The sequence below is a fragment of the Danio rerio genome, chromosome 24, assembly GCF_052040795.2.
Source record: "Danio rerio strain M-AB ecotype USA chromosome 24, GRCz13ab, whole genome shotgun sequence".
Lineage (NCBI taxonomy): Eukaryota > Metazoa > Chordata > Actinopteri > Cypriniformes > Danionidae > Danio > Danio rerio.
Genome location: NC_141044.1, coordinates 44,761,328 through 44,783,817, shown reverse-complemented (window position 1 = coordinate 44,783,817; position 22,490 = coordinate 44,761,328). Strand labels below are relative to the sequence as shown.

The following is a 22,490-nucleotide window of genomic DNA, read 5'->3' as shown; positions in this document are numbered from 1 at the left end:
ATAGTGTGTGTGACTCACGGTGAGTGTGTGTGTGTTGCTCTGGATGTCCTGGAGCAGGCGTCGGCTCTGGTTGTTGTGCGTTTTAGCCGTGTAAAGGCTCTCCTGGACCTGCTGGAGACTCAGGTTGTGTGTGTTGAGTGTTGTGGAGATGTTTTCCCGTCTGATCTGGTTATTTCTGTAAGGCTTTGAAATCTCATCCTCGACCTTTTCCAGCACAGACACTGCAGAGCTGCACACAACAAACAACATTATTAGCCTTTCTGTGCAATGTTAATTATTATTATTATTATTATTTAATATTCCTCAAGTGCTGTTTAACAGAGATTTCTTCAACACATTTCTAAACATAACAGCTTTAATAAGATTTCTTTTGTCTTTGTCATGATGCAGGTACATTACATTTATTTAGGAAGATACTCGTCCTCGTGACATTTAAAGGCTTATTAATTATGCAAATTATAAGATAAGAGTTTTTTGTTCTGTAACCAATAAAAAAATCTTAAGGGGTCTATTAATACTGATCTTAAAGATTATTGAAAACATTTTAAAACTGCTTTCATTCCAGCCAAATTAAAAGAAATAAGACTTTCTCCAAAAGAAATTAAAATAATAGGAAATATTGTGAATAATTTGCTTGCATCATTTGGGAAATATTTGAAAAAGAGTTAAAATAGAGAAGGAATGATGTATTTCTGCTGCTGTGTGTGATGTGTTGATCTTACCTGAGCTGGATCTCCGCAGCGTTCCTGCAGTGCGTCAGATTAAAGCTCCTGATTTTCTCCAGGGTTTCGCTGGTCTCCTCCAGCAGGAATGTGCTGTTGGCTTCATCCAGACCTTCATCCAGAGTCACATTCACTGAACTCACCTGCTCCACCAGACCTGAGCCAATCACAGCGCAGAAGTGACTTACACAGCAGCCAATCAATTTATCACATTGATAAGCACTGATTTAATCGGTTACTGTCTGTAAGAGTAATGCTTTAGCTCTTCTTATGATGATCTTTAATAATAAATGAATTCTTCATGGAACAGATCTGATGTTATTTGAGCGGTTTTTGTTTACTATTATGATTTGTATTTTTTATATTATGTATTAATGTATTGTTCTTCATTTATGTTAAGCTGCTTTGTCACAATCTACATTGTAAAAAGTGCTATATAAATTAATGTGAATTTAATTTGGAAAAGATTACTATTTGTTTTACGTGTCAAATTAATAATTAAAAATAATATTACCAGTTTTAGTTTTTACTATTACACTTAAGTTGAGTCATAAGTTGCAGTATTATTTTAGATTGTTAAAATAAAATAAACAAAATAAATAAAATAATTAAATAAAATAAATAATAAAAGTAAATAAATAAAGAAATGAAATAAATAAAATATTTACCATAATTAATAAAAATTAAAAAAATAAAACAAATAAAATAAAATAAGATAAATAAAATAAATTAAATGAATTAATTAATTAATAAAAATAAATAAATAATTAAATAAAATAAATAATTACCTTAATTAATAAAAAAATAAAATAATAATAATAATAATAATAAATAAAAATAAATTAATTAAAGTTACCGTGGATGGCAGAGTGAATGTTGTTGATGAGCTCCAGCAGTTGTTTCCCTTGAGTAAATCTCTGCTCTGAGGTCAGCAGCACATCACCACTGTCTTCAAACACACTCTGGACCTGCACGTGCGCGCACACACACACACACACACACACACACACACACACACACACACACACACACACACACACACACACACACACACACACACACACACACACACACACACACACTCAGATAAGTACATATCCTGAAGAAAATGTGATTGGTGTTTGCCGTGGTTGTTAGGCAGTTGCATGCCGGTTGCTAGGGTTTTCTGAGTTGTTGGTATGTGGTTGCTATGAAGTACTTAGGTGGTGGCTAAAGTGTTCTTAGTGGTTGTTAGGCAGTTGTTAGGGTGTTCTGAGTGGTTACTAGATGGTTGCCGAGGCATTGCTAGGGTGTTTCAAGGTGTTTGGTTGCTAGCCAGTTGATAACAGGTTCAGGGTGGTTGCTAGGTAGTTGCTTAGGCATTGCTAGGTGGTTGCTGAGGTGTTTTGAGTTGTTGTTATGTGGTTACTATGGCGTTTTATGGCGGTTGCTAGAGTTTTCTAAGTTCTTGGTATTTGGTTGCAATGACATAGTTAGGCAGTTTCTAAAGTGTTCTGAAGGGTTGCTAGGCAGTTGTCAGGGTGTTCTGAGTGGTTACTAGATGGTTACCAAGGTAGTTGCTAAGACATTGCTAGGTGGATGTTCTGAGTTGTTGCTATGTGGTTGCTATGACATAACTAGGTGGTTTCTAAGAGTTTTGAGTGGTTGCTAGGCAGTGTTCTGAGTGATAACTAGGTGGTTGCTATGTGTTGATAGGCTGTTGCTAGGGTTATCTGAGTGATGGACACAGTGAGGTCAGTACCTGCTGCTTAAGGTCAGTGATCTGACCGCTCAGGTTCCTCGAGTGTTCTTCTCCAGTGGTCAGCTGATAATCTGGAGTTTGGTTCCACGACATCAGGCTCTGCAGATTACATTACACATCGGTATTTACCACACTGTTATACAGTTATGCACCATACACAACTACAATTTTTTTGTCTATTTCAGAAAAACTCACTTCATTTTGACAATATTTTTCTAGATAACTATACATTTCCAGATATTTGGATTAGAGACAAGACAAAGACTCTGAGTAAGAAAAGCATTGTATTGCAGTGTGCTGTTCTCCACTGACCGTGAGCTCTCGGGTCTGGTTCTGGATGGTCATCAGCTGGCTGTACGGGGCCAGAATGACACCCGTCAGGTTCACAGATGTGATGGACACGTCTAAAGCATCCAGATCATCCAGCAAAACACCAGTGCAGGAGTCATTACATGCTGCAAACACAACGTATGAACACTTGATTCTGATAGGCTGATGAGCATTCTGAGTTTTTTTTTTAAGTGCCTGTATTATTTACTATCTCATACTATGTGAAGCTGCTTTGACACAATCTACATTGTAAAAGCGCTTTACAAATAAAGGTGAACTGAACTGAATCATACCGTTATATTTTTCAGTTTACATTTTAATTTTGGAAAAAATGTAAAGTTGTTCTCCTGTTGTTACTGTGGGCAAGAGGCTAATGCTGCTAGACTGTGTGTTATATGAAAGAGCTGTGGAAATACAACTGAACTAAGATGAATAATTGGCTGCTTTACTGCTGAAATTTCATTTATTTAAGAATTTCGTAATTAGGACAATTAAGATTTCAAATATGTTCATTTTTTAAAATCTAAATTTTTGAAAATTCAGGTCCGGCAATTTTTCAGACTGAAAAGCAATAAAATTCCCAGTACACTGTTAGAATTCTGCTGTTTTTTAAATTTACTTGTCATTTTTTAATTTACTGGTCATTTTTTAATTTACTGGTCATTTTTTAATTTACTGGTCATTTTTAAATGTACTGGTCATTTTCGAATTTACTGTTCATTTTTAAATTTACTGATCATTTTTGAATTTACTGTTAATTTTTGAATTTACTGATCGTTTTTGAATTTATAGTTCATTTTTAAATTTACTGGTAATTTTTTAATTTATTGGTAATTTTTTAATTTACTGTTCATTTTTAAATTTACTGGTAATTTTTGAATTTACTGTTCATTTTTTAATTTACTGGCAATTTTTAAATTAACTGGTAATTTTTTAATTTACTGGTCATTTTTAAATTTACTGGTCATTTTTTAATTTACTGGTCATTTTTAAATTTACTGGTCATTTAGGAATTTATTGGTAATTTTTTAATTTACTGGTCATTTTTAAATTTACTGGTCATTTTTGAATTTACTGGTAATTTTTTTATTTACTGGTCATTTTTTAATTTATTGGTAATTTTTTAATTTACTGGTCATTTATAAATTTACTGTTCATTATTTAATTTACAGGTAATTTTTGAATGTACTCGTCGTTTTCAAATTTACTAGTCATATTTTGAATTTACTGGTCTTTGTCAAATTACTGGTATTTTTTAAAATTTACTGGCCATTTTTGAATGTGAAGCTGTAAACTACACTTAATAATCGGCCACTTAATTGCTGAAATTTCATTTTAGAATTTTGTGATAACGACAATTTATACATAAAGACTTTAGGTTAAGTGTTAAGTTGTAACATTTCCCGCAAACTGCCAAAATGATTCTGCTGCATTTTCCAATATACTGGTCTATTTAACATTTTCCGGTCATAAATTTCCCATCATTTCCAGTTCATGCGGTGTGCAAGAGGCTAATGCTGCTTGAGTGTGTGTTGATGTGTGTAAATAAAGGTGATGTGACTTACACACACACTGCTCGTGGACCAGCACATGCCTCTCCTCACACTGGTCACACAGGTGACCTCTGACCCCAGGTTTACACTCGCAGCGGCCTGTGTGTGCGTCACACACACTGTGCACTGAGCCCGACTCACTGCACGCACACACCTGACAGCGGCCACCCGGCTCCGACGGGTTCCCGAAATACCCCACTGCACACCTGAGACAGCAGACAGAGTGTGTGTTAGACTTTGTGTGTGTGTGTGTGTGTGTGTGTTTTAATGTGTGTAAGAGTGTTTTGTGAGTGTGTGTTTCTCTGAGTGCGTGTGTATGTGTGTTTCTGTGTGTGTGTGTGCATATATGTGAGTGTGTTTGAGGGGTTCATGTCTGTATATATGCATGCGTGTGTGTGCGTGTGTGAGTGTATATGTGTTTCTGATTGTCTGTGCGCGTATATGTGAGTGTGTTTATCCATATATGCGTGTCTTTCTGTGAGAGTGTGGTCTGTGTGTGCATATAAGTAAGTGTGTTTGATTGTCTGTGTGTGTATATATGCGCATGTGTGTGTATTTCTGAGTATGTGATATTGAGATTGTGTCTCTTTTACTGTGCGTGTGTGTCTGTGTGCACAAGTGTGAGTATATGTGTGTGAGTGTCTGTGTGTATATACTTGTGCACGTGTGTGTTTCTGTGTGTGCATATATGCGAGTATGTTTGAGTGTCTGTGTGTGTGCATATATATGCATGTGTGTGTGTGTGCGCGTTTCTGAGAGTGTGTGTGTGTTTCTGGGAGATTCTGTGTGTGTGTGTGCGCAAGTGTGAGAATGTGTGTTTAAGTGTCTGTGTGTGTGCGTGTGTGTATATATGCTTGCTTGTCTATGTGTATATGTGTCTGTGTGTATATACTTGTGTGTGTATGTGTGTGTGTCAGACCTCTCACAGTATCGTCCCTCATATCCCTCCTCACAGCGGTCGCAGCGGAAGTCTCCAGCACCTTCTAACACACATGTTGAGCTGAAACTAAACACACACACACACACACACACACACACACACACACACACACACACACACACACACACACACACACACACACACACACACACACACACACACACACAGAGCACATTTACCTATTGCATACTTTATTTTTAAACCGATAGGATTGTGCTTTAGACGCCATCTAGTGGTCAGATGTGGAAATTCATTCCATGCACAAACTCCCACAGTGCATTATGGGTATTTTGAACTGTTGAGTGTGCATGGGTTGTGGACTTGTTATTGCAGTGCATTGTGGGATTGACTGAGTGCACTTCAGAATGCTCACTATGGTTTCGGACATCATTAGAGTATTGCACTATTAAGGGTATAGGGGGCGATTTCAGACAAATGTGTGTGATGTGAGCTCACCTTTGACCCCGCAGTGGGCAGGCACACAGAGAGCAGTCACTGACCGACCCCTGCACCTTCCCATAATACCCTGCAGCGCAAACATGGCAGTGTTCTCCAGCGGTGTTGTGCTGACAGCCCTGAACACACACACACACGCACACACACACACACAATGTAATTTCTGCGAATAAAATGACTGAATTTGTGCACATTTTGTAGCATTTCTATTATTGTTTTGCTTTAATTATTTAGTTTATACACAAATGTGCACATATCATTGGTTTGAGCTGAAGAACCACTGATCTCTGTCATTTAAATAATGAAAACACTTAGAAAAATGCTTGAAACTTCTTGAAATTGTCCTTGTTTTGCTTGTGTTATGTCTTCAGATAGTTACCTATTTAAGGTGACCTATTCTGCCCCTTTTTACAAGACTTTAAATAAGTCTCTGCTGTCTCTAGTGTGTGAGATTGAGCTGAGAACAGCACACAGGTAATGTTCTCCAGCTCTCTGAAACTGACCCTTTCAGGCTTTGATCCTAGTTGTGGTGTTTTTGTTACTGTCGCTTTAAATGCAAATGAGATTGCGCTCTTTTTAGAAGAGGGCGGAGCTACAGATGCATATGCATAAGCATAGTGACAGATGTAAAACAGCAGTGTGTGTGTTGTGAGTGCTGGTCAGGTGTGCATGTGTGCTTTATGCTTCTGTCAGTCTATGTCGCTCCTGTCGCTGTTCATCTAGAACTCCACATCTATAATGCTCTTAGTCTATGCTGACATCATCTTCAGCAGCTCAAACACTCTAATGGCTAATGAACAGACGGCTGCTTCTCACTCAGGGCTGCTGTTTATGCTAATGAGATGGAGAGATGGGCACTAGTGGGAGGGGCTTTCCCCCTATGATGACACATTCAAAGGGAGAATGTCAATCAAAGTGTTTCTGCATCAAGTCTGATTAGAACAAACACAATTAATTCATGTTGAGCATCAGAGGCTGCTGGAGATACTCACACACTGCTGACACACAGCTGGGGTTAAACCACATATAAAAGTGGGTTTTGCATAATAGGTGCACTTCAAAGTGTGTGTGTCTGTGTGTGTGTGTTCTCACCAGGCATTGGCCGGTGTGCAGGTCACATGACTGGCTGTGGTTGCTGCATCTGCAGGGCACACAGGGCTGAATGAGCGGCCGATTTCTGCCCTTCATGTTGAGCTCAGATACAGCCTGCCGGTAATATCCTGGAGCACACTCCTGCAACACAAACCATGATGGGTAAAAACATCACATAAATAAGTGTAATAATATATATATATAATAATAAAGCAAACACACTGCAACATCCCACAATGTCGGAGTACAACATCAGTCTGACATCATGTTGATATCTGGTGTGTGCTGGGTATATTTCATATGTACACCAGTCTCAGGTGCAGTTTGAGCAGGTGATGAGTCTGCATGTACGCCATGATGACAGATAATGCTGACTATTTTGACGATGCAGGCATCACGGTGGTGCAGTGGTTAGCACAATCGCCTCACAGCAAGAAGGTCACTAGTTTGAGTCTCGGCTGGGTCAGTTGGTGTTTCTGTGTGGAGTTTGCATGTTCTCCCCGTGTTGGTGTGGGTTTCCTCCGGGTGCTCCGGTTTCCCCCACAGTCCAAACACATGCGCTATAGGGGAACTGATCAACTCAATAGTGCGCATTGTATGACTGTGTGTGTGAATGAATGAGTGTGTATGGATGTTTCCCAGTGATGGGTTGCAGCTGGAAGGGTGTGCGTAAAACATGTGCTGGATAAGTTGACGGTTCATTCCACTGTGGCAACCCCTGATTATAAAGGGACTAAGCCGAGAAGATAATGCATGTATGACTGATTTGGATGATGTGTGTTATTTTTCTGACCTGGCAGGACAGTCCAGCGTATCCCGGCGGACACTCACAAATCTCCACCAACCGCGCCACATCTCCACCTTCAGGAAGCTCATCTGCCTCCAATGCAGTTTCCATGGAGATGTTGGAGATCCTGCACACACACACACACACACACACACACACACACACACACACACACACACACACACATCATTCTTTCAATCCGACTGCACTCAATCTGCTCCCTAGTGTACTAGTCAGAGAGTTTGACAATTTAAAACATCTCTAAACATCTTATTTTACATTTTTAGATTTGCAATTGCTCGCTGAAATGTTCCACAATGCACGCTGAAAATCAGGGAGTATCGATGTTCACCATTTTCTCTTAACATGATTCAAGTTCAAGTTGCTTTATTGGCATGACATTCAGTACAGTATTGCCAAAGCACTTCAAATATGTAATATATTAAAACCATCAAATACCAAAAAAACAAAACAAAAAAAAACAATAATAATAATATTATTATTATTATTAAAGATTCAATCAGTGCAAAATATGAATCATGTGAAACAACTCAAACATAACCACAAAAACATGACTAAATTTGCACAGAAAGTTACTAGTTTATTAAACTTAGTTACTAATCACAGAAACCTTCATGTGTTATGCAGTAAATGTACATTAAGAGATGAGAATGCATGTGTCACCGTATATTGGATCTGTGCGGCTCTTAAAGGGACAGCGTCAATATTCCCGTATTTATAATTATTAAACAAACAACAAAAGACCTGCACAGAATCACAACTGAAGAAGTTTTGTAGCTTCTACTTTAATTCCTAGAGTGGCTTACAGTTTGTTTCACTGAGTTCACTGTACTCAAATGGCCTCCACAGTCACCAGAGCTCAATCCAACAGAGCAGCTTGGGGATGTGGTGGAACAGGAGATTGGCATCATGGATGTGCAGCTGACAAATCTGCAGCAACTGTGTGATGCTATCATGACAATATGGAGCAAAATCTCTGAGGAATATTTCCAGCAGCTTGTTGAATCTCTGCCATGAAGGATTAAAGCAGAACTGAAGGCAAAAAGAGGTGCGACCCGTGTACTAGTAAGGTGTACCTAATAAAGTGGCCGGTGAGTGTAGATGTACTCAAAAATGGTCTTAAGGTCATATTTTGGTCATATGGCCAACTCATAATCATTTTAAATTACTATTTGAATGACTACATCTGCTGCATCCGCTGCGTAAAACATATGCTGGATAAGTTGGCGGTTCATTCCGCTGTGGCGACCCCAGATTAATAAAGAGATTAAGCCGAAATGAAAATGAGTGAATGAAGTATTAATTTTTTGCATGTGTTTATTTCAGATTACGTCCCACTGTGTGAGCATCACAGCAGAGCTCATTAATATTCATCACCCACCCAAATAAGGTCAATCAAAGCATGTCATCCTAGGGTTGTAAATGAACATATTAAATCATTTCAGGAGAATTTCTTCCCTTACCCAATCCACAAATCTTCAGAGTAGATCTCAGAGAATGATTTAAGTGTAGTATATAGGCATAAAACTGACCTGCTCTGCTGCAGTCCGGACCCGTACGAGGCTTTAATGATGACGTACTCCAGGTTACTCAGCACAGACATGAAGTCAGCGTGGCTCACGGCTTCATCAGACACTGAGTTGAAGTATTTCCACTTGTGCTGCACACAGATCAGATCAGACATGACCATCAGGAAGAGACAGCACTGGGTTTATAACACAGACAACAGACTTCCAGTGTCGGTGTGGGTTTCCTCCGCGTGCTCCGGTTTCCCCCACAGTCCAAACACATGCGCTATAGGGGAACTGATCAACTACACTGGCCGTAGTGTATGAGTGTGTGTGTGTGTGTGTGCGGGTGTTTTCCAGTGCTGGGTTGCAGCTGGAAGGTATCCGCTGTGTAAAACATATGCTGTAATAGTTGGCGGTTCATTCCGCTGTGGCGATCCCTGATAAATAAGCGACTAATTTGAAGGAAAATGAATGAATAAAGTTATACTGATGCATGATTATTTGCTGTCATCAGTAAATGTGATTATAATGGAGGTCAGTGGGGCAAAAACAGCACTCACATCACCACAGGGGAGTCAATCTGAACAGTACATCAGACATTTTAGGAGCTGTTTGGACCCGTGACTGACCTCGGTGAGAGCGTGCTCCTGTGTGCTGCGGATGCCGTTAGCAGGAGCGCTAGCATCAGTGTAGATGACCAGCTTACGCAGGTGTCCTCCTCTCATCAGCACCTGAGGCTCCTGATTGGCCAATCCCACGCCGTCCTGAGCGAAGAAGGTGAGGGTGTAGGAGAGTCTTCCTCCATACGACAGCAGCTGAAACAAACACCGGGCAGATTTTACACTCACAGCTAACACTTTCCCCTTGCTGGAAATCTAAATTTTGCATGTGCATTTAGCTAGCTCACATCGGTATTCCTAACGTGAATAATTAATCCACAGAAAGTCAGTTGATTGTTTTGTAATCTTCAATTAAATTTAAATTCTGTACATTTGATTACTTGTTTGGAGAGGCGGAGCTTCTGTTGAGGCCGACCTGAGGGTTTCCATAGCAACTGCATATTAATAGTCTCTCGATGACAGATTGGTATGACAGAATGAAGCACAAAAGAACGCCCCGCCCCCTACTCAATATTCACTTTCAGTCTGAGGTACATTACTATATCTCAAAATGAGCATAAACAAATGTGCTTATTTACATATGCATACATGCAAAAATGACCCTATAAATATGTAAAGTACTCAAATTTATAATAAACACAAACATTTAGCATTATTTGGGTGAATTTCCGTTTACTTTCATCATTTAATACAGAAACAGAGGAAGTAAATGATGGAGAGGGGTCTGAATGCAGACTTGGTTGCAATCTGAGCTGCATGCAATTCTTTTTAATGCGCACACCTAACCCCACCTTTAACCCCGCCCCTCACAGTGACATCAGCAGCTCCACTGAGTGCATTGTGTCTGACATCGAGGATATTACGAGCTCAGGGCTCTCTACCGGGACAGCATGCCAATTACGCTCTATTGATTATCTAGCTGATTATCAATTATCTGATTATTGATTAGCTAAGTGTGAACTCTTGAAAACAGGATGATAACAGGATAGAATCCCTGCAAACATGGGAGGGTTGACAGGTATGCAGACAGGATGATAGTCAGCCTTCAATGTCCTTATTTGTCACCCTTAAATTCATGTTTGCAGTTCAAATGACTCAGAATTGTAGCTGAGAACATCTGTTTTAATTTTTAATTCTTAATTACAGTTAATGTCTGAGACTGGGTCGAGCTTGGGCATGGGGTGCATGGGCTCGGATAGGGTTAGGTTTAATTTTTGGGGTCTCTAAGCTTTAATAGCAAATCTGAGATATGCAGTCTCAGCTCACAAACCCAAGTCTGCACCCAGATACCATTGGCCCTCTCTGTCTCTGTTTCTGCAAACTGTACTACCATGGTATATCTAAGGTGTTGTACCCTAGTGTTTCTGTGGGTTTGTTGTGTATTTGTACCTTGTTGCCGTTGTATTTCTGTGGGAGTCTCCAGTAATACGGTCCGGTGAGGAGAGAGAGTTTGTTGAGCTGATCCACGTCCAGCAGCATCTCCTCATCGCTGTAATAAACGCTCTCCAGCGTCCCCTGCAGGTCACTCTGAGACACTACACGCAGCAGAGCCGGAGATGAACCCAGAACAATCTGAACACACACACACGATTAATAGATGATTATTACTAGTCAAATACACACATAATTCATTCAGCAACATCATTTTTATAGTAGTTTTTATAATTATTACAATATGCATGCATGTATAGGCATATTGTTTGCATCTATTTTTCATTTTACTCTTTTAAGATGTGCATTTAAGAATAAACTTTTTTTGCATATTATTAATAAATGCATATGGTTTGCATTTAAAATGTTACTATTTTGAGATGTGTATTTATATAACTGTTTTTATGCATGCTATAAATAAATGTGAATTGTTTGCATTTAATTTAGGATGTTACTATTTTGACATATGTATTTACATATGTAGTTGTTCATGCACATAGTAAATAAATGCATATTGTTTGCATTTATTTTTCATGTTGAGAAATGTATTTATTTATATTTATAAAATTGTTTTTTACGCACATTATAAATGCTTATTGTTTGCATTTATTTTTCATGTTAATATTTTGAGAAATTTATTTATTTATATTTATAAAATTGTTTTTTATGCACATTATAAATGCTTATTGTTTGCATTTAATTTTCATGTTGAGAAATGTATTTATTTATATTTACAAAATTGTTTTTCTATGCACATTATAAATGCTTATTGTTTGCATTTAATTTAAAATGTTACTCTTTTGGGATATGCATTTATAAATATAGATGCACATGCCTGTAGTGAAATAAATTCTTATTGTCTGCATTTATTTTTCATTTTACTCTTTAGAGATATGCATTTATTTATATTAATCTCTTGACATTTATTTTAGGGATGCACCCCTTTTTTGGAACCGATCCGATCCCGATACCAAAATTCTGAGTAGCGACCGATTAAGATCTACAGAGACCCGGAAGTGACGTGATAGTGGCGGAAAAATGAGTGGAAGAAAAAAATATTTTTATAATATATTTTTTTAAGTTTTTGCGTTCCCTTGCAAAGATGTTTTGCAATCCCTTACAAAACTTTTTTTCAATATACACTTCCTGTTCACTTCATACATGTCAACCCTCCCGTTTCTGCTGGGATTCTCCCATATTTTACCAGTCTATCCCTCTATCATCCTATCGCTAAATATTTTCCCATATTTCTTGTATATTTTTAATCTTGAAAGCACGCTGAAATGAATATCAAAATGTCTGCATTCACTTTCTTTCCATTAAAGCCGTGCGTCGATCATCGCCCTTCATATGCAACCTCTGAATCAGAGAATGCATGTATACGGACGCGCTCCGTATGATAAACAGATCCTAGATCAGCTTCTGTACACACCATCTAAAGTGACGCCTCTGTTATTAAACAAGTGAAGAGCAGCACATGAATCTCTCGTTTTGTTTAGTTTGATAACAGAGTAAGAATGCACAGATCTATAATGAAAGCGTTCCATTACTTCAGTGACTGTTTGCGCTCATTTAAGAGAAAATGAGTTGTGTTTAAAATAAAACACACAGGATGGACATGTATACATTTTATTAAGAGTATTTATCTGTTTAAACACACACCCGAATCCCGAAGTATCCTGCACTTTAGCTCCTCTTTAAATAGCATGTACAGAAGCTGTTTGCATGTTCTTCCTGTGTTGGCGTGGGTTTCCTCCGGGTTCCCCCCACAGTCCAAACACATGCAGTACAGGTGAATTGGGTAGGCTAAATTGTCCGTAGTGTATGAGTGTGTGTGTGCATGAGTGTGTTTGGGTTTCCCAGTGATGGGCTGAAGCTGGAAGATCATCCACTGTGTATAACATGTGCAGGATAAGTTGGTGGTTCATTCCGCTGTGGCGACACCAGATTAATAAAGGGACTAAGCCGACAAGAAAATGAATGAATGAATGAATGAATCTGCATAAATGTGTGTGTGTTTGTTCTCACCGGCGCGCGCACCAATCCGCTCAGCTCCTCACACACGTCTGAAATGCCGAAGCAGAAGCAGGGACTGCAGCCGGCCGGATTGAGGGCTGAGAGGCCGAAGGAGCCGCTCTTACACTCGTCACAGCCTCTGCCGCCCACATTATCCTGAGCACAACATCAGCATTAATCATCAATTACACACTGCATCTTAGAGTAGGAAAAAACTGACATTGCTATCATTTGTTTTTCAGCGATATACGGTTGAGGGCAAAATTATTCACCCCCTGTTTAATATTGTTAAAGGAGCTGTGGACCGTCCCTTTAAGACCAGCAGAACCCTGTAGAATATAGAGGAATATAGAGGAGTAGTGAGTGTGCTGACCTTGCAGGAACACTGCCCGTGATCCTCGCAGCCACACACTCCTAGCGCCTCGTCACAGAACTGCGCACGAGTGCCGTTCGGGTTGCAGTCGCAGGCAGAGCATTGTGGGAAGTTTCTGTAGCCTAAAGCGCACCGGTCGCATGTGAGGCCGGAGAACTGCAGCGCACACACACACTGACCCGAGGACAGATCACACTGAGACGAGCTGGAGCCCACAGCACTGCAGTTACACACCTGTGGACACACACACACATGATCAAACACACACACACAAATACATTTATGATCACACACACACACACACACACACACACACACACACACACACACACACACACACGAACATGATCAAACACATGATTAAACACACACACACATACATACACATACACACACACACACACACACACACACACACACACATGAACATGATCAAATACATGATTAAACACACACACACACATAACCACACACACACACACACACACATGAACATGATCAAAAACATGATTAAACACACACACACACACACACACACACATGAACATGATCAAATACATGATTAAACACACACACACACATACACATACACACACACACACATCCATGATAACACACACACACATTCATGCATGATAACACACGAACACGATCACAGACACAATCACACACACCCCTAATCACACATACATGAATGATCACACACACACGATCAAACACACAGAGGATCACACACACAGACATGATCAAACACACACGATCACATGCATATATGCAGGATAACTGACATAAACACACACACACACACACACACACACATGATCAAACACACACACACACACACACACACATGATCGCACACATACGAAATCACACATATATGATCACACACACACATGATCAAACACACACATGATCACACACACACAAACACACACACACACACACACGATCAAACACACATTATCACACACACACACACCCACACACGCACACACACACACATGATCGCACACACACATGCAATCACACATATATGATCACACACACACACACACATGATCGCACACACACATGATCGCACACACACATATATGATCACACACACACATGATCAAACACACACATGGTTTTGTAGAGTCGTACCTTACAGCCGGACACTCCGTCGTGACCCCAGTGACCTTCATCACACTGTTCACACTTCAGCCCGTGTGTGTGTGGAGGACAGATACACTCGCCCGTCTGATCGTTGCAGTTCCCATGAGTGTGTGCGCAGTCGCATGCTGGAGGATCAATAAATCAGCTTTGAGCACTCATTGGACACTACAGCGTCATTCTTATTTAGATTAGTTGCCCCAGCAGAATGAACCGCCAGCTATTCCGCATATGTTTTACACAGCGGATGCACTTCCAGCTGCAACTCAGTACTGGGAAACCACACACACACACACACACACTCACACACTAAGGCCAATTTAGTTTATCAGTTCCCCTATAGCGCATGTGTTACCTGTGCATCCGTTCTCTTTGAAGTTGTAGTATCCATGGTGACATCGATCACATTTGTCACCCGTTACCCCAGTTATGCACTGGCACCGCCCCTCCTCATCACATGACGCAGACAGAGCGCCTGATTGGTTACATTCACACGGTCTGCAGCCTTCACCACTGTTAATACCGTGATAACCCTCCTGAAACACACACACACACACACACACACACACACACACATGCAACTGTAAGGCTCTTTCTAAAGCAGAACTACAATAGGAGAATTATGACACACTGTAATGTTTTATGTGCAGCACACGAGTTGTCATACCTGGCAGCGGTCGCAGGTTTTTCCGACCACATTGTGTTTACATTCACACTGACCCGTGATCAGGTTACAGATGGTGGACAGAGAGCCGTTACTATAACAACCACAGGCTACAGATAGAAACACACACACACACAAATGATAACATACACAGTAAAACAGCACAGGTGATCATTCAGATGAGCAGCGCCACATGAATCCACTAGAGGTCACTAGAGCTGCACATCACATCAACAAAATCACAGCAAAATATAAATACTGCCATCACCTTATAAGTGCTTTTTTCATAATTGTGGCTGAAACATCCCATTAAGAAACACCCTGTTGTGTTTTTCATCATAATTTTCAGGTGAACTGTCCCTTTAAGTTATTAAGTGCTTTTTACCACATTATTTTTGGTGATTTGTCCCTTTAAGAAACATTCAGTGCTAATTTCCTAATATTTTAGGCGAACTGTCCCTTAAAGAAACACTCAGTGTTAATTTCCTAATATTTTTAGGCTAACTGTCCCTTTAAGAAACACTCAGTGCTTTTTTCCTAATATTTTTAGGTGAGCTGTCCCTTTAAGAAACACTCGGTGGTGCTTTTCTTTATATTTGCGATTGAACTGTCCCTTTAAGAAACACTCAGTGTTATTTCCCTTATTTTAAATGATCTGTCACTTTAAGAAACACTTTTCTATTTCCCTCATATTTTTGAGTGATCTGTCCCTTTAAGATACACTCAAAGCTATTTTCCTCATATTTGTGAGTGATCTGTCCCTTTAAGAAACACTCAGTGCTGTTTTCCTCATATCTGTGTGTGATCTGTCCCTTTAAGAAACACTCAGTGCTAATTTCCTAATATTTTTAGGCGAACTGTCCCTTTAAGAAACACTCAGTGTTAATTTCTTCATATTTTTAGGTGATCTGTCCCTTTAAGAAACACTCAGTGCTTTTTTCCTAATATTTTTAGGTGAGCTGTCCCTTTAAGAAACACTCGGTGGTGCTTTTCTTTATATTTGCGATTGAACTGTCCCTTTAAGAAACACTCAGTGTTATTTCCCTTATTTTAAATGATCTGTCACTTTAAGAAACACTTTTCTATTTCCCTCATATTTTTGAGTGATCTGTCCCTTTAAGATACACTCAAAGCTATTTTCCTCATATTTGTGAGTGATCTGTCCCTTTAAGAAACACTCAGTGCTGTTTTCCTCATATCTGTGTGTGATCTGTCCCTTTAAGAAACACTCAGTGCTAATTTCCTAATATTTTTAGGCGAACTGTCCCTTTAAGAAACACTCAGTGTTAATTTCTTCATATTTTTAGGTGATCTGTCCCTTTAAGAAACACTCAGTGCTTTTTTCCTAATATTTTTAGGTGAGCTGTCCCTTTAAGAAACACTCGGTGGTGCTTTTCTTTATATTTGCGATTGAACTGTCCCTTTAAGAAACACTCAGTGTTATTTCCCTTATTTTAAATGATCTGTCACTTTAAGAAACACTTTTCTATTTCCCTCATATTTTTGAGTGATCTGTCCCTTTAAGATACACTCAAAGCTATTTTCCTCATATTTGTGAGTGAACTGTCCCTTTAAGAAGCACACAGTGCTGTTTTCCTCATATCTGTGTGTGATCTGTCCCTTTAAGAAACACTCATTTCTTGTGAGATATAGAGTTTGGTTAATCCTCACCCTGGCAGTTCTTCTCTTGGATGGCGTCTCCATAATATCCGTCCTGGCAGCGTTCGCAGTGTGGCCCGGCCGTATGCCCTACACACTTCAGACACTCCCCAGTGTGGGTGTCGCAGCGTCCCGCTTCAGATGGGTCCACATTCCCGTTACACTCACAGGGGGAGCAGCGCTGACCAGGGACCACCGGCTCACCAAAATACCCATCAGCACACCTGAACAACACACACAACAGATGTCAGCACAGAATACACACACATTCAATTCTACCTGAAATAAAGTGTTACAACATGATTAAAATAGTCCTGGTACCTCTGGCACTTGTCTCCGGTGTATCCAGACTGGCACTGATCACAGATGAATTCACCGGGAGCCTGCAGCTGACACGTGGGGCTGAAACTGCACAAACACACAATAAATGAGTTTTGCAAAACATATGCTGGAATAGTTGGCGGTTCATTCCGCTGTGACGACCCCAAAAAAACAAAGGGACTAAGCCAAAAATAGAATAAATGAGTGATAATTTATAGTATTTTAAGATATAATGTTACATATGCATTATAAATATACATTTATATTCTTTCATTCATTTTCTTTCAGCTAAGTCCCATTATTAATCAGGGGTCGCCACAGTGGAATGAACCGCCAACTTATCCAGCATATGTTTCACTGGGAAACACCCATACACACTCATTCACACACACACTCATACACTAGGGCCAGTGTAGTTGATCAGTTCACCTATAGCACATGTGTTTGGACTCTGGGGGAAACCGGAGCACCCGGAGGAAACCCACACCAATACAGGGAGAACATGCAAACTCCACAATTATATTATATATGTTCCCCATTATATTTCATAAATGCCCAGCTGGGGCTCGAACCAGTAACCTTCTTGCTGTAAGGCGATCGTGCTACCCACTGCACCACCGGATACATATATATTCACTCATTTTCTTTTTGTCTTAGTCCCTTTATTAATCTGGGGTCACCACAGCGGAATGAACCACCAACTTATCCAGCACATGTTTTACACAGCGGATGCCCTTCCAGCTGCAACCCAACCCTGGGAAAATGCATATAAATATATCATTTCTAAATATAAATAAGCCTTTTCTCAAATATATGCGAGCATGTGTGTATTTATATATACAAAATAAATATACAGTGCACACACATATATAGCATGTAAAAAAAACAATTAATCTTTGCCCCGCACTAAAATAGTGCTTTTTTTGTTGTGCATAAATAATATAGATTTAAATATATACGATAAATAAAAACATTTGAAAAACTCAATAAGATTTAACATCTACATCTAGTTAAATAACTAAATTCAATAATAATATTTAATAACGCAGTAGGTAGTGCTGTCGCCTCACAGCAAGAAGATCACTGGGTTCGATCCTCGGGTCAGTTGCTGTTTCTGTGTGGAGTTTGCATGTTCTCCCTGCGTTCGCGTGGGTTTCCTCCAGGTGCTCCGGTTTCCCCCACAGTCCAAACACATGCGCTATAGGGGAATTGGGTAGGCTAAATTGTCCGTAGTGTATGAGTGTGTGTGTGAATGTGTGTGTGGATGTTTTCCCAAAGATGGGTTGCAGCTGGAAGCGCATCGGCTGCATAAAAATGTGCTGGATAAGTTGGCAGTTCATTCTGCTGTGGCGACCCCGGATTAATAAAGGGACTAAGCCGACAAGAAAGTGAATGAATGAATAAATGAAAATAAAATAAAGTTTGTGCATGTCAAAATAAGCATATTTAGATGTGTGATATAGTCTACAGTAGTTGCAGGTAATTTAGTAAGTGTGTTATCATGGTGCAGTGAAAGCGCACGCTCTGTGCTTTTAAATGAAGACACACTGAGTTTGTGTTACTGTGAGAAACGCTCAGACATTCAGACGCACAAAAGCAGCTTCCGGATGTGTCTGCTCACACACACACACACACACACACACACACACACACACACACACACACACACACACACACACACACACACTAACACAAACACACAGTCACTCACTTGTTTGACGCCAGTGTCAGCGGGCAGGAGCATCTCTGGCAGTCGTCCGGCGTCCCCTCGCTCGCGTCACCATAGAAACCCGGCAGGCACTGATCACAGTGAGGCCCCGTGGTGTTGTGCGCACAGCCCTAGAGACACACACACACACACACACACACACACACACACACACACACACACACAAACACAAACATTAGTGGGGACTTTCTATTTTTTTCCCGACCAAACAGTACTTTTATTCCCTGAACCACTGGTTCTCAAACTGTTTTCATCAAGTAGCACCATAATGAGCAGTATTGAAATACAGTAGTGTAGTAAGCCCAGTAAAGCAGCTACAGCACTGCACAGTTCTAAAACATGGCAGATTAATTAATATTATTAAGAATATTTATTATTGTCAGCCATTTTAAACATTATAAATAGTCTGAACATTAACACTGCACTGTGCTTATTTGTAGACCCACACGGAATCTGTGCGCTCAGAATTACACAGAATTTCCACAGATCTTCCGCAGATTTCTGCAGATTTTTAGCCCATCATTAATTCTGTTTATTTACTTGAGTAAATGTGTCAATCTGAATTAATTCTGTCCCATCTGTCAGTGAACACCTGAGGGCGCGGAATTGTAGTCTTTCTGGGACGTTGTAGTGCCTTCTGAGTCCTGATGCACTACAGCGTCCCAGAAAGACTACAATTCCATACATCCCACGCGCATACACCGGAACACATACACTGATCTGTCATCGCATCTGTTCTGTGTTACCGTTGATTAACTGGACTATATATTCCATAATTCCTCCGTTGTTTGTTATTGCGTTGTTTGTCTACCTTGTTGTCCTTGTCAAGTTGCCCAGTAAGTCTTGTATATCGAGTTTGTTCCTGATCTTGTTTTTGTGTCCTGCTAATGTCCAGTTCGTGTTTATCTGCTTTAGTTTCTTGTTTTGTTTGTTACTTTGCGCATTGATATTTTTGGATTTTTGTTCTCTGTTTTTGCACTATATTATATTAAAATCTGCACTTGAATGCGCTATCTTTTGTTCCCGTTTTTGTTATTGTTTTGATCACGCTAATCGTGACAAATTCAGTTTTTATTCAGTAATTTATTACTTTTTATTTTATATATTATGGTTTTAGTTATGATACTCCGCTGGATACTCCCAAAATAATTCTGCAGAAATCCACAGATTTTTCCCAAATTTCTCAGCAGAAATGGCAAAAAACGTCTGCCGATTCCATCTGGCCCTGGTTATATGTAAAAAAAAACAAGCATACTAAAAAAATAAAAATAAAAATAATAATAATAAAAAAATAAATAAATATATATATATATATATATATATATATATATATATATATATATATATATATATATATATATTTCATATTCCTATATAAATCATTTTAATACATTTTGAAATATATATATAGCATGTACATGACACATTTGATATCTCCGCTTACCACTAGAAGGAAGCCCACGTACCACAGTTTGAGAACCCCTGCCCTAAACTATTTCAAAACTCACAAATAAACATCATTTAATAATTCAGACAGTCTTTTGTTACACAATGTAAAATAATGCATTCGTGTGGGAACATTCACAGTACTGCATAAAGGACATTTATGATGAAAAATGTATTATTTAAACTGAAAAATGTATTATAAGATTAAAGATTGAAGAGAAACAAAATATATTTTCATTAAATTCACCTGCTCAGATTAATTGTTCAACTGATGGCCCATTTACACTATGGTGCGATACGCATTTACATGGTTTCCACTACATTCATTCTTCCGTAGCGGGGCGCCACACCAAAATTCATCCCGCCACGCCTACATTACAGCTTCTTATTCAAAATATTCAGTCGTTTTTTAAACAGCGGGTTAAAATCGCACCAAAAACGTATGAAAAGGTAAGTGAATAATAACAGCGCAAACTTTTAGTGCTGTGCATGCTGTTTAACCCTTTAAGGTGACGTGCTGACTGACTGACTGACAGGTGCATGATGCGTGAGATCAGCAAACACAGCGTAGCTTTCAGTTATGATGAACACAGTTTCCATAACTCTACTTTATTTACAGATAAAGGTCTGTGGCTCTGCATATAATCACTTTATCTTGCTGGAGTTTACAGCCGCTTCACTTTACTTCAGGACGCATTAATGCCGCGGTCCGCTCCGCAAGTCTATCAGAGACATTCATAAATATTCCTAGCAAATCTAATAAATGTTGGAGACGGACTCGCTACACACACGCACTAAATCACACTTCAGCAGTGTTTACTTAGGGGGGCGCATGAAAATCTGCACTTGAGCAGCGTGTATTTGCACAAGAAGTTTTGTGCAAGAACAGAGGAAATCGGCGCTTAAGCAGAGATTGACATGCTTGTAGGCTATTACATGAATGCGATCTCGACTGAATACTGCGCCCACGACATTTGTCAATGAAATAACCCCACATGTAGTGGTAGATCTGTGGAAAATGCCCAACAGTGTCTGCTGCCACCGCTGGAAAAAATCCTAGAGGAAAAACTGCATTTGTGTCCACTGTCAAAAGGTACCAAAAAGCTGTACTGTACCACTTTTTGGGAATCCTTTCCAAAGAGTACCTACCACAACAAATAGCCGGAGCTAGACAAATCGACGTCACTAGCGAATGCACAAGCAGGAGGATGAAAACAAACAAAGCGAAATTTTTAAACACAGAGCCGAGACATTACAGCTTGATAATACATACATACAATAACAAGCCGTGGTCGACCTGAGCTCTAATAGACCTTCGTCTTAATGAACAGCCACAAAGCCAAAAAAAAGAAGAGCTGCCGTGTCCTGTTGTTGCTCACGAGGTCGTCTAAGCACAAGCGGTTTCACTTTCTTCAGAGAGCTCGCGTGGGCGTCTATATTAGAAATAACAAACTTCTTGATCTATCTATGCGTGTCTGTGTGATGTATGTAAAATTTGGCCTGCGACAACGGTTTTTTTTTTTGCATCTGGCCCTCGGCCCAAAAAGTTTGGACACCCCTGCTGTAGACATTTCCTCCAGCAAGAATGGTGGCGAATGAAACAATCTGTCGTACACCACGCTCACCAAAAGGGTACCTTTGGAACCATTTGGCAGTGGAGACACAAGCCTGATAAAGGTGACCCATCCCGAAGCCTCCCGTACCGTACCACTCAGTGGAAACGGGTCATTATCGTAGCAAAATAAACATTGCACATTTTAAAAACCTACCAGACACTCTCCGTTGATGTCACACTCCGTCGCGTGATCGTTACACTCGCACGGAAGACAGTTTCCTCCGAACAAAATCCCACCGACCCGATAAAAGCCAGGAATACACAACTGAGGACACACACACACACAAACACAGGGTTAAAAACACTTC

The 22,490-nt window shown here is 39.8% G+C and overlaps 1 protein-coding gene across 1 annotated transcript in view; it reads right to left on the bottom strand.

The window, feature by feature from the left end:
- The window catches only part of lama1 (laminin, alpha 1), a gene marked incomplete in the record, with an annotated part of 89,484 nt that overhangs the window by 28,594 nt on the left and 38,400 nt on the right, over window positions 1-22,490 (bottom strand). Inside the window, 22 exon segments of the mRNA NM_001034986.1 lie at window positions 19-229; window positions 723-879; window positions 1,579-1,690; window positions 2,464-2,562; window positions 2,776-2,918; window positions 4,359-4,552; window positions 5,266-5,352; window positions 5,743-5,861; window positions 6,835-6,975; window positions 7,628-7,748; window positions 9,175-9,302; window positions 9,783-9,968; window positions 11,163-11,345; window positions 13,233-13,376; window positions 13,594-13,827; window positions 14,740-14,876; window positions 15,104-15,284; window positions 15,416-15,522; window positions 17,084-17,295; window positions 17,393-17,479; window positions 19,104-19,231; window positions 22,337-22,447. Of these exon segments, the coding sequence (NP_001030158.1) occupies window positions 19-229; window positions 723-879; window positions 1,579-1,690; window positions 2,464-2,562; window positions 2,776-2,918; window positions 4,359-4,552; window positions 5,266-5,352; window positions 5,743-5,861; window positions 6,835-6,975; window positions 7,628-7,748; window positions 9,175-9,302; window positions 9,783-9,968; window positions 11,163-11,345; window positions 13,233-13,376; window positions 13,594-13,827; window positions 14,740-14,876; window positions 15,104-15,284; window positions 15,416-15,522; window positions 17,084-17,295; window positions 17,393-17,479; window positions 19,104-19,231; window positions 22,337-22,447 (3,222 nt within the window).